This window comes from Gobio gobio, assembly GCF_949357685.1.
Source record: "Gobio gobio genome assembly, chromosome: 1".
In the NCBI taxonomy this organism is placed as follows: Eukaryota; Metazoa; Chordata; class Actinopteri; order Cypriniformes; family Gobionidae; genus Gobio; species Gobio gobio.
In genome coordinates this window covers 1,878,393-1,890,820 of record NC_137097.1, presented here as the reverse complement: position 1 = coordinate 1,890,820, position 12,428 = coordinate 1,878,393, and the positions used below count along the sequence as shown (strand labels likewise).

Below are 12,428 nucleotides of genomic sequence, written 5' to 3'. Positions count from 1 at the left end.
CATCAGTTGAGTTGCCAATGCATTTCTTGATGTCAGTGCCAATTTTTTCCAAAACTTTTTTCAGCAAAACAACCAGATTTTCTCCAGTAGAGGACTGACAGTCGATTACTGCAATTACTTTCTCATTGATGACATCGGTCAAATATCTGAGTACAATGGCACATTGATTCTTCAATGTCAAATCTTGTGTTGTGTCCAATTGCACTGAATACATTCCAGCTTCTTTAACTTCTTCAGCAATGCTTTGTTGGATTAAGAGACTGATAACACTAATGACTTTGTTTACTGTTGTCTTTGACAGCAAAGTCACAAGGGATCCTCTTCCTTTACGTCCACCTTCATGCAGCTTTTTACTCTTTTCAATGCATTCACTGACATGTCCTTGCAGACAGGCATCATATTTGCTCAGCAGCAGAATTCATTCTAAAAAATGTCCATGATCTAAAGTCAAGTCTTCTAAGGAATAGGCACTCTCGTGTTCATCACCACGATAACTAAGGCCACGCTTACCAATGACCTTGATGACATTAATCACACGTTCCATGACCTGTCGCTTCTTCCTAACTTGATCTCGATGTGCTGATATCTGTTTTTCTGTAAGTAGACTACCTATATCTCTCTTGTTTGCCCTGAGAAAATAGGCCTCTGCACTCTCTTTGTGGATTTTGCTCCCTTCATGCTCAGCAATTCTTTGATGAACATGCTTCCATCCACTCATTCCACCTTTGAGGAATGAACTATCACTAGCTGAGGGTTTGGCAAATGCTAGACAAACTGAACAGTATAAAGAGTGTGACTCTTCACAGTATGTTAACCACTTCCTGTTTATTTTCTCTTTGCTGTAGAAGATGTTAGGAATGGCCTGTTTTGGACTTTGCTGTGGATGGTAGCAGAAATCCTTGGTGTTGGTGGTAGCATAAATCCTTAGGCTGGGGCCGTGCAAAATAATTAAAGGCTTTCTCTTGATCAGTATCCTCGCTTCCCTTTTCCTTTTCTTCATTTTCCCTAACATCTCCCTGTCTCTTCCTTCCAGCAGGATCATCAGCCTCATACACTAAGTAAAGAGGAGTACTAGTGTTATTGGAAATTTAAACTAAAACATTACTTTGTGTGTGTGTGTGTGTGTGTGCGCGTGCGCGTGCGTGCGTGTGTGTGTGTGTGTGTGTGTGTGTGATAGTATTTTTCTTGTACCTGTCTCTTCTTCTGGCCTCATGTTACAAACCAAACTGTCTTCAACTTGGTGCAAAACAACCACTTTATTGTAATTTGTTTGCCCAGAATCTACATATTTTAGTAAAAATGAAAGTATTATATTTATCAAAAAATGTTGTTGATTTTATCTTAAAATTACTTAAATATCCAACATTTAGCAACACTATATTTCATATATCTTGTTTTTTTTACCTGTCATCTCACTCCCAACTAATTAATTGCATCTTTTTCTGTAATTAATCGCATCTTTTTCCGTAATTAATCGCAAGTTTTTAATATTTTGATATTGTATTAATTTCAGTTACTCTCAAAATTAATGTAGAAACAATTTAAAGACAGTATATTTTAAATATGTGTTGTAATGGCATCTTTTTATGAATGAAGGCCAGTATCACTGATACTAATGTCTCTATGAAACATTAATGACGTTACATTACAGTATAACTGAAATCTACCCGTTTCAACATTTACAAGGCTTTAAAAAAACTACTTTTAATTTAAGGGAACTTAAAACAATTTTTACATAAACCTATTATAATTAATGTTATATTTGCCCATGGCCTTCCCTGTTAGACATTTCCAGAAATATAATAGTTATCAAACACCGTTCTTAACTGCATAAATAATACATTGAATATAGATTAATCATCATTAAAGCTACACTTTCCTCTGTTCCCGTTGTTCTTTGATGAACATTAACAACAGACATCATCAGTGCTCCTGTCACTTTAAGAACGGCCACTGCCGAACTTCTGTCCCGCACGCATCTCATTTCCTCACAACTCTTTAAGTTCATTTAAGACTCCTAATGTGAGAATACTCAACAAAACTGGCGTTTTGGCCAAATTCTCTGTGTTGTTGTTATTGTTTGTTGAAGAGCAAAAGAGAACTCGATGTGTGCACGTGCCACGAGACTGGCGCGAGTCTGTCTGTGCGGCGAATGTGTGTGTGTGTGTGTGTGTGTGTGTGTCCCAGCTGACATGAGACACACACACACAGACAGGACATTGACATGCAGCATGTTCTCTTGTGTCTTGTCATGCTTAGATGGTTTAAAAGCATTTGCATGAAGAAGAGCGTGATCATATAATGTAACGCTGGGCAAAAATGGATATAAAAACGGACGCTGTGTTAATTGCTTTAAATATTTTTAATGCGTTAAGCTGAAAAAAATTAATCGCCTGCGTTAACGCATTAATATGCCCAGCCCTAAACTTTACCCTAAACTTTACACTAAATAATATTAATCTCCAAACAGTATTTGGAGTGACGATAGTAATAGGGGCGCTACCACTAACATTTGCTAGCAGTTCAATACTAAGTTAACAAAGAAAAAAGTTCAATTTTTATAGATGAAACTGACCTTCACTTGAAGCCCTGAACAGGTCAGTGATTTTGCATCTTCTTGCAGGGCTTTCTTTTTCTTCACCCTTTCCCTCTCTGCTCCACCTGGCCGCTTTCTCTCCAACGCCAGATTCATGATTTTATTTATTTATTATTATTATTATTATTAATTTTATTGAATGACAAATTCGAAATTGATCACTTTGGTAAAGGTAGTAATATAAAATAATAATAATTATATATAAAAAAAAAACGCTGGCTGGCAGCAGGCCAAACTAGTCGCCAGGCCACCGGGAATTCTCCCGGTGCTCCCGATGGCCAGTCCGGGCCTGTATATATACTTATATTAGATTTATTAGATTTGTGTAAAATGTTTTGAACATAACTTTTTAATAAACAAAAAAAAATTCTGGCACAAATTCCTTGTATGGGTGGGGCAAGCAGCCAATGATTTTCATTAGCTAGTGAATTTTGATTGACAGCTTCTGGACCTGGAAGTGAAGATTTGACAGTGTAGCGTTGACAACTGTGATTGTTACTCAAATAAAATAGGAAGCAGATTCTCACAAAGTTAGACATTTTGTTTTTAAATTGTTATTTTTATATTCTTTCTTTCACTAATATTTCAGGAGCAGTATTGTGCCACTGTTGTCTGTGTGAGATCAAATGCCTTATTTACTTTTAATTTAAATGCAGGATATAATGTCCAATGTTTTGGGGGATTATTTGTTTCTTCCTGATAATGCTAATTGAGCACAACATTATCTTTTATAAATTGACAGTGAGATCAATTAAAAAATGGCACTTCACATTTCAACCCCTGGTGTCTAATGACAATGTAGAAATACTTTGTTCCTGTTCTTAAGTATATTTCTAATTTACTGGAGTATACATTTTTCTGTTGGCTTCACTTTTGTTACTTTTGTGACTGAAACTACAGAAAAATAATAGCTACCACCCAAATGACTGTGTTACTGAAGTTTGACTGCCAAACTAATGTGATGTGGACTGTGTGTTTGTTGTGTGTTTGTAGGTTGTCTGGCTGTATGGTGACAGAGGAAGGCTGCCGTTATGTGTCTTCAGCTCTAAGGTCAAACCCATCACACCTGAGAGAACTGAATCTGAGCTACAATCACCCAGGAGATTCAGGAGTGAAGCTACTCAACCATCCAAACTGCAGGCTGGACAAACTCAAGTATGTTACGCAGGAAGAGTGTTTAACCTGTTAAACTGCAACCCCACTTTGGGGCTCACAGCTGAAAACGACCTACCTGAATTAAAACAATTATAGCTCCTGAGAACAGTGTGCTACAGGCACAATTAAGGTATCTTTGGAAAGAAGACACTTGGGACTCTACTAAAAAGCAATCAGAGTTGATAATTCTCAAACAGATAAAAAATTATAATAGTTGAAATGCCTCAAAAATTATTTGCACTACACAGAATGTTGTATTATTTCATGTAAAAATATATGAAAATAGACCTGGAGGAATCCAGTTCAGTTATGGATTGAAAGCCACACGACTTATCAGTTTATATTTCAAGTTTGAGGAAGATATAATGAAAAATGTGGTTCCTGCAAGCTTTTTTCCAAGACTATGTCTGTTCCATTTCTCCCTCCGCCTGCTTGAGGCACATCCCCAGAAATGACATCTCCCAACTAAAACAATTGCAGTTGCTAAACAATTTGCACTACATGCACAATTTAGACATCTTTAAAAAGAAGACACTTTAGAGTTTATTACCCAAACATTAAAGTAGAAAAAAACTTAGAAAGACAAACAGTTATAGAAGTTGAAGTGTCTTGAAGATGATTTGTGCTACAATGAACACTTTATTATTTGATGTAAAAATATATGAAAATAAGCCTGGAGGAATCCAGTTAGTTAATGAATTGAAAGGCAAAAGTCTCATCAGTTTATATTTAAAATTTGACGAAGATATCATGAAAAATGGGGTTCCTGCATGCTTTTTTCTAAGAATATGTCCAGGTGCCAAGAAACCTACAGGAGACTTGATAACCTAATGTTATGAAGTGTACTGCAAGCTGTTTTAGCCATCATATATGATGCTTGAATGCTTTTTCAACTATAAAATAATAGGCAGAACCATAAGACTTTGTATTAGTGATTTATTTGTACAACAGAACTTATAAAAATATAATAAAAATGAAATATTAATAAAAAAGAGCTAAACTTCTTTGCAACTGAAAATACAACAAGTAATATAAGTATAATAACTATAAATATAACTAGTAATATAAATAACAATATAATATAAATATATAGCTATAAAAACACACACAATTTGCAAATGTAAAAAAAAAAAACATTTACTGGCCTTTTACTGGCGGATTCAGGTCTACAACAGCAAGTGCAGATCTTGAAGAATCTGAAAGCGTTCTTCTCTTTTCTGCTGGTTGGCTGGTGCTTGGATGCCATAGCTCATCTGAAGACTCAACCTGATGCCTGTAGAATGGCAAGGAAAGGAATGAGAATTAGCACTGCATGTCCTATTTCTGTATAGTTTGCCCATTCAATCAACAATCACACTGTCATCATTCACTCTAATTACAGGCCATCCCATGAACAATGAAACTGATGGGCAGTCGGTTAGACAGCATTCATATTGACGGCGGCCCATACATTCTCACACAGCCCAAGCATCAATCTAACGGCCGGCTATACAGTGAGCATTCATATTGACGGCGGCCCATACATTCTCACACAGCCCAAGCATCAATCTAACGGCCGGCTATACAGTGAGCATTCATATTGACGGCGACCCATACATTCTCACACAGTCCTACAATCAATATAATGGCCGGTGAAACAGTGAGCATTCAACAATCACACAGATGGTCGGCCGTCCAGAACTTTTCTTTTTTCGTCAATTTGTTTTTGTAGCACAGGGGAAAAAAATGCATTTTATATATTATATATATATATATTTTTTTTTTCTGTGTGTGCTAGAAAAAATGCTAAATATCAGTATATGTATAATCTATACTGGTATATTGTAATTTTTCTAGCACACAGGAAAAACATAAAATAAATACAGTCTCAATATATATATATATATATATATATATATATATATATATATAAACAATTACATGTGTTATATATATATATATGTTTTATTTACACACACATGGGGAAAAATTATATATACTTTTTCCCCATGTGTGCTAGGAAAAATGCAAAATATCAGCATATGTATAATGCATACTGGTATATTGTAATTTTTCTAGCACACAGGAAAAACATAAAATAAATACAGTCTCAATATATATATATATATATATATATATATATATATATATATATATATATATATATATATATATATATATATATATATATATATATATATATAAACAATTACATGTGTTATATATATATATATATATATATATGTTTTATTTACACACACATGGGGAAAAATTATATACTTTTTCCCCATGTGTGCTAGGAAAAATGCAAAATATCAGCATATGTATAATGCATACTGGTATATTGCATTTTTTCTAGCACACAGAAACAATAAAATACATACATTCTCACACACATTCTCAATATACATAAACAACTACACATAGCAACTCACCGGTATATTATTGGATCAACTTCTCTGTCAACAAGCACCGTCACCGCTGTGTTCACTCTCCTTTTTCACATCGCTGCTTCGAGTGAGCTCAAATAAAGCATTTCAGCACAATAAAAACTTCTTTTGACGATCCATTGGATAATACATTCCGTCCAGTTAGTAAGATTAGCAAACAGTTACTACAAAGAGACCTCTGTTTGTTTACTAGCGCGTTAGCTTTTAGCTGTCAGATGGGGGGTGTCAGGCTCGCTGCATCTCGTCGGAGATAGCGCCACATTGGCACATTCAGATGAATAAATATTCACGCCCATGTGACAAACATACACATGCAAGGTCTCGTTGGAATCGTGTGCTCATTGGCTACATTTTCTGTCAGTCATGACGATTCAATGCTTTTATTGGCTCCAGATAAACAGACATTATCATTGGATGAGCACGTCATGACATCAGATAAAACGATCGCTATGGTTGGATATTTTTGACTATATCGCGGCTATCTTTGCATGTTTTTGAGTGGGGTTAGTTGGATTTTGTTCGTAACATTCTAAGCTTTAAACCCATGCCACTTTATTCTACCGGGAGACTGTTTTTGGTGCATTATTTTATTGCATAACAGTCTAGTATGATACTTCGCTCCGCAGAAATGCAATGTAAACAAAGGATTAACCATCAATATTACACCGTTATTGTTTCGTTGGATTAAAATGCTCTATGGGATGTTATTCAGTGGACCCTCACCTTTCCATTCGTTCTGGAATTGTTTGCAATGGATGCGTGTTTGGCTCGTAATTAGGACACTAAAGGTATGTACTCTGTTTTTATTTATAAAATCGTTGATGTGTATTGCTTACATTGATGCAAAAATACAGCCGTTATAAGCTTTTCAATGAAAAACAGTGGTCTGTCCTCGATGCTTGAGGTTTAGACCTTTAGAATGATATATAGTTTGTCAAGATTAATGATGTTTTTTTACGTTAAATCTATTAACAAACATTACACTCGTGCTAAAAATAGCGCTTCAACCCGTGCACGTGCTCATGAAGCTTATCAGGATAAGTGAATAAGATCTACTTTGCACTTCCATAACTTAAAATCTAATTAACATTTATGCAGTATATAATAATAATAATAATAATACTAATACTATAAATAAATAAGAAAAAAAGCTGTAAAAGAGCACGGTAAAATTCTCAGAGTTCAATTAACACTTGCTCTGTGTCTATATGAGTCCAATCTACAGAGACTACAACAGTGTTGAAGCTAATAAGATAATTCAATGATTAAGTGATGATTAAGCATTAGGGATGAACTCCTGCTGTTTAATGTAGAATTCAATGTAGAATTTGTTTTCCATGGCATCATGGATCCAACATCTTTTTGCTCATCAAAGGCTTCATTTAGATATTTGAATCCGATATTTGTGCATATCCTTGAAATCTGATCAGACTTAGCGAGTGTGAACGTCAAAAATCACATGAAACGCAAATCAGTTTCAAGCTACATTCATATGAGGTTTGAAATCCTATTCAAACACCTTTCTGGAAATCGTTTTCAGGCTAACTGCTCTTATTGGATTTTGCGTGGTTTATGTGACTTTCTCACAGCACGACAAATGTAAACATCAGACGTTGTTATAGGAAACATGCTGAAACAAGGTTGAGTTGTTGCAAAGTGCCGGATGAGCAGAAAATGACAATATAATGGAGACATGTTTTGAGACCGGCAGAGACAACAGCACGGAATAAAGCTGCTAATACCAGCCTCCTACATTTCTGCTGCTGCCTCAGAAGATGCAGTAATCCAGCGCGACGGCTACACATTGTAATGTAGTAAATAAGACAACAGTATGTAAATAAGATTACAGTATGTAATAAAATATACTGATATGTGAGATCACAGTGTAAGACACAAATTGATATGTAATTTGAATATGTAATTAATGCACAAAGTCATGTGAGCACTGAGCGTTTGTGCTCAAAAATAGGTCCCAAATTTGTGTAGTTGGAAAACTACAAATAGAAAATGGATCACATTTAAATGTGCATAAAATTACTAATGTTACATTCTGCCGTTTACAGTGTGTGCTGTGTCGGTGGCACTTGTCATATTCATAGTCTTTGACATGGGGATTTAAAAGAGAACATAATTTTTTTACTTTGTACTGAATTCAATTTACTTCTGATAGAAATATTGCAACTGTTTATTTTATTCCTCCTCCTCCTTCCTTTATTTAATGACCACACAGCCAAGCTGGTGGAATTTGTTTTCAGTACAGCTCTTTGTACAGGTTCCAGCATTACATTAAACAATAAACATATAAACAGTAACAAAACAAAACAGTTTTGACAACTAATAGAATGTTAAACATTTTATGATCCAAGCTGACTGAGCAAGTTGAACTTTAGCTGCAGTGTGAGCTTCTTTTCTATGAATATGCCTGGAGGTGAGGAATAAGAGATTACTATATATATTCCACCACTATCTCAATTACAAATAAGTACAGTTATGTGTTTTGTAGGCACTAAAACAGTCCTGGGCTGGGTTTCACGAAAACTTCTTAACTCTATGTCATTCTTAATGCCGAGTTCACATTGTATGATTGTAGGCCCAAGTCGCTAGGTTTTGGGAAATCACAGACAAATGCCCGAAATCATAGGCAAATCGTTATTCATTCACCCGAGTGACAATCACGCAGTGTGAATTAACAAAGACGCGATCTGAGAGAAATCGCTGAGTCACCGATGCCTATGAAAGATTTGGCATGCTAAATATCTGGACCCGTCAGCGATTCAAAATCCGGCTGTGCGAAATGTGTTTTGACTGAAAATCACATCGCCGATGACCTACAACCAATGAGAGAGCAAGATACAGGATGCCGGGAGATTCGGGGGGGAGTTATAGACCAGAATATCAGTATTTTAATAAATATATGTACAGTTATACCAAACAGAAACAAAGCACAAACATTTGCTTGACCAGCCGCAACAGCAGCACATTGCAAAATTATTTATTTACCTTCAACTCCAACCAAATTTTTTTTTTCTCTGCTGCAAATCAGCACACAGATAATTTGGATCACAAGCTTTCTGCAGGCTATCATTTTTAATAACAATTGCGCAAGAACTCCGGTGTGACACAGGTGTGATCTTGCGTTGTTTCCTTGTCACATCTCATGTGTTTGGTTGTGAAACGTAGTTTGTGGACCGGACAGAGTTGTTGCCGATTCTTCCTATTGTAAAGTCATGCCGTGAGAGAAGAACTATGATCTGACGAGTTTGAAAATTGTGCAGTGTGAACTTGGCATAAGTTATACCTTAAGCTGTACCTTAACGTTAATGTGTGTTTCCCAAAACGTTCTGTTAAGTAGGCCTTCTGTAAGTCATTCGTTCGTACGGTTGATCTGGAGCACCTTATCACTGCTGACAGTTCACTCCGATAGTCACCACCACTGATCCCTATGAAGTGATGTGTCAGATTCCATATTTACCATACTGTTATAGTATATTGTGTGTGTATGAGGATGTGTGTGTGTGTGTGTGTGTGTGTGTGTGTGTGAGAGAGTGTGTGTGTTAGTTTGTGTGTGTGTTTGTGCGTGTATGAGTGTGTTGTCGTGGCAAAATTATCTATTAACTAATTAACTATCGCCGCCTTACTGAATAAGAGACACAACCTTGCCCAATTGTCTTTATAAAGATTTAATTTCTTGCAAGAAATGAGTCACAGTCATACAGTCATCTTCAATGTCTGCAGAGTGCACTTACTAGACATAACAGCACTCAGCTTTTATCAGTTTCCCAAACAAAGTCACTCCTCCTGTAAATTTCCACACCTGACAAGAAAAAGCAGCACTTGCTCAAATCCCAAGTGTGCTGTTCATTTTAACTCTGATCCCTACGTTTAGGCCACCCTGACCCCTGAGTGTCAAATCCCAGCCTTCATGTCTCCTGTACAAAACATGTACATACATAGAACGTGTTCTCTATATTCTGTATATTACCTTTTACCTAGTAAGCTGGTTCCCTTTCGAAAGGGAACTCTCGCTGCGTCTAGCTGACGCTATGGGGAACGCCCTCGGCGTGACTGGTGTCTGAAGCTACTATCGAATCACGGCAAAGTCTTTGACCGACGTCAGCCCATGACGTCATCAACGTGCGACCCGGAAGTATAAAAGGGCGCCGTGCCAACACATACACATCTTTCTCGTCTTCAGGGACTGTCTGTTTGAACTGCTATACGAGTTAAGGTAAAACAAATTCAATTGTTAATACACACGAGTGTGTATTTACTGCCTGGGATCAAGAGCATGCACAGTCAAGTTCATTTGAAGTTGTTTGTGTGTGAGTGTGAGCGGTTTTCAATCTGAGATCGCTCCACTCTAGTCTGGCTTTTTTTCCTGAGGGAAGAAAGTTTGGCATCTGGGACTGGATGATGCTGTCCCGCTCAAGCTGAGGCTGAGCGTTGGCATACATCATGGGTTCTCAGATGCAGCTCGCCGATCGTCGCGACGATCTGGCGGTTAACGAGACTAAACAGCAAGTGCTCTTAGGGATGGCTGGTGAGAGTGGTATGAATCCTCTCAGCCACCCTGACCGTGTATGCTGAGCTGATGAATGTTATGGAACGTACTGCAGGCAGGCTGCGGCTGCCATGTTGGCGCGTTAGAGGAGAGATCGCTCGTGGTAGATTGCACGATCGTTTTCTCCTTGGCCATAAACCATCAGCTCAGATGAGCCTTCCATTCCTTCTTGATCTTCTTACAGAGATCGAGAGGGCATGGAAGAATCCATATTCGACCCAATATTCATCAGCATCAGCGTTTAACTTCGCTGATGTCGAGGGGATAGGGGAATATGGATATGTGTTGAGGCTACCGACTGGCGAGGAAAGTTTGCGGACTTTTCTCGCGTTTCGTGGGCATCAACACTGAGAGCTCAAACTGTGCTTTAACGGCAGGGGCATACACGGCAGCGGGTCAGGCTGGTGCTGCTTTTCACACCATGGCGGTGTTTCAGGCGTACCAGGCGGACCTGCTGGAGGATCTCGACCAGGGGGCTGGGCTGTCCCCTGAGGCGGTTGCTGAGCTGCGCCGCACCACAGATCTTGCTCTCCGGGCCACCAAGCAGACTGCTGATGCCATCGGCCGCTCTATGGCGGCTATGGTGGTCACGGAGAGGCATCTGTGGCTGAGCCTGGCTGATATCGGGGAGAAAGAGAAAGGCTTTCTCCTCGATTCGCCGGTTTCGCCGACTGAATTTTTCGGCACCTCCGTTGAGGCGGGGGTTGGAAAGTTCAGGGAGGCGAAGGCGCGTTCAGCGGCATTTAAGACATGCATACCGCTGAGATCCGCGCCCCCACCCAGGCAGGCGGGACCTGGTCCTTCACGGTCTGAGGACCGTAGGCAGGACCAGAGGGCTAGCGTCTCCTCTCGTGCCCCCCCCTCCGTGGAGGAGCAGGGCACAGAGGAGATGGGATTCCCGGGGGGAAAAAGGATCTGAGGGAGGTGATCCAGGACCAACGCTCTCGGCGTTGGTGATGGATCACTTCCCTTGAGGGCGGTTACATCCTAGCCCTCTCCTTTTTCCTTTTTAATGTCTTTTAATGATTTTTTTACCCAGGCACTTCTTACATCAGGCCTGAGGCGGGCCCATGATGAGTAGAACTATGTTCTGACGGCCCGCCCGGACCTGCTCAGTGAGAACGCCCCTTTCAGGCATTCAAGGGCGGTAGAACATGGTGGTGAGAACCGCACAATGAGTCTTCGCTCAGCATGCCGCAGGTGAGAGTGGTCATTTTTGTGTATTACACTAAAAATATGTATTTCTTACAGACCCCAGGTTTCCTGTATAGAGTTGGGTATTCATCAACGACTGAACGCTGAGGCGTCAGTTGGGATGTGGATGAAGGAGGCGCGTTGCTGAGGCACCGCCACCGTTTGTAATATGTACCACTTAGATCGGAGGCTCTAGTAAGGCAGGTGCCAATGCTGAGGCATCAAGGTACTGCTAGCCTAGCTGGCTATCAGGTTAAAAAGGGGCAAATACGCTCTCCTGAAGGTCGGCTGTCAATTGTAGGCCTCAGTAGGCCTCTTGAACAAGGCGCGTTTTCAGTTGGAAGGCCTCAACCAGGCCTCACTGGAGGTATGTACCGATGTGCGCATCGGGACAGCTAGCCTGGCGGCTATCAGGTTGTAGGCCTCATCAGGCCTCCCTGAAGGCCCGCTGTTAGTTGTAAGGCCTTATTAGGCCTCCCTGAGGGTGAGCTCT

The 12,428-nt window shown here is 39.2% G+C and overlaps 1 protein-coding gene across 1 annotated transcript in view; it reads left to right on the top strand.

The window, feature by feature from the left end:
* The window catches only part of LOC307127968 (NACHT, LRR and PYD domains-containing protein 12-like), a 77,509-nt gene that overhangs the window by 36,831 nt on the left and 28,250 nt on the right, over window positions 1-12,428 (top strand). Inside the window, exon 10 of the mRNA XM_079819464.1 lies at window positions 3,590-3,751. Within this exon, the coding sequence (XP_079675590.1) occupies window positions 3,590-3,751 (162 nt within the window). The remainder of the gene's footprint in view (window positions 1-3,589; window positions 3,752-12,428) is intronic.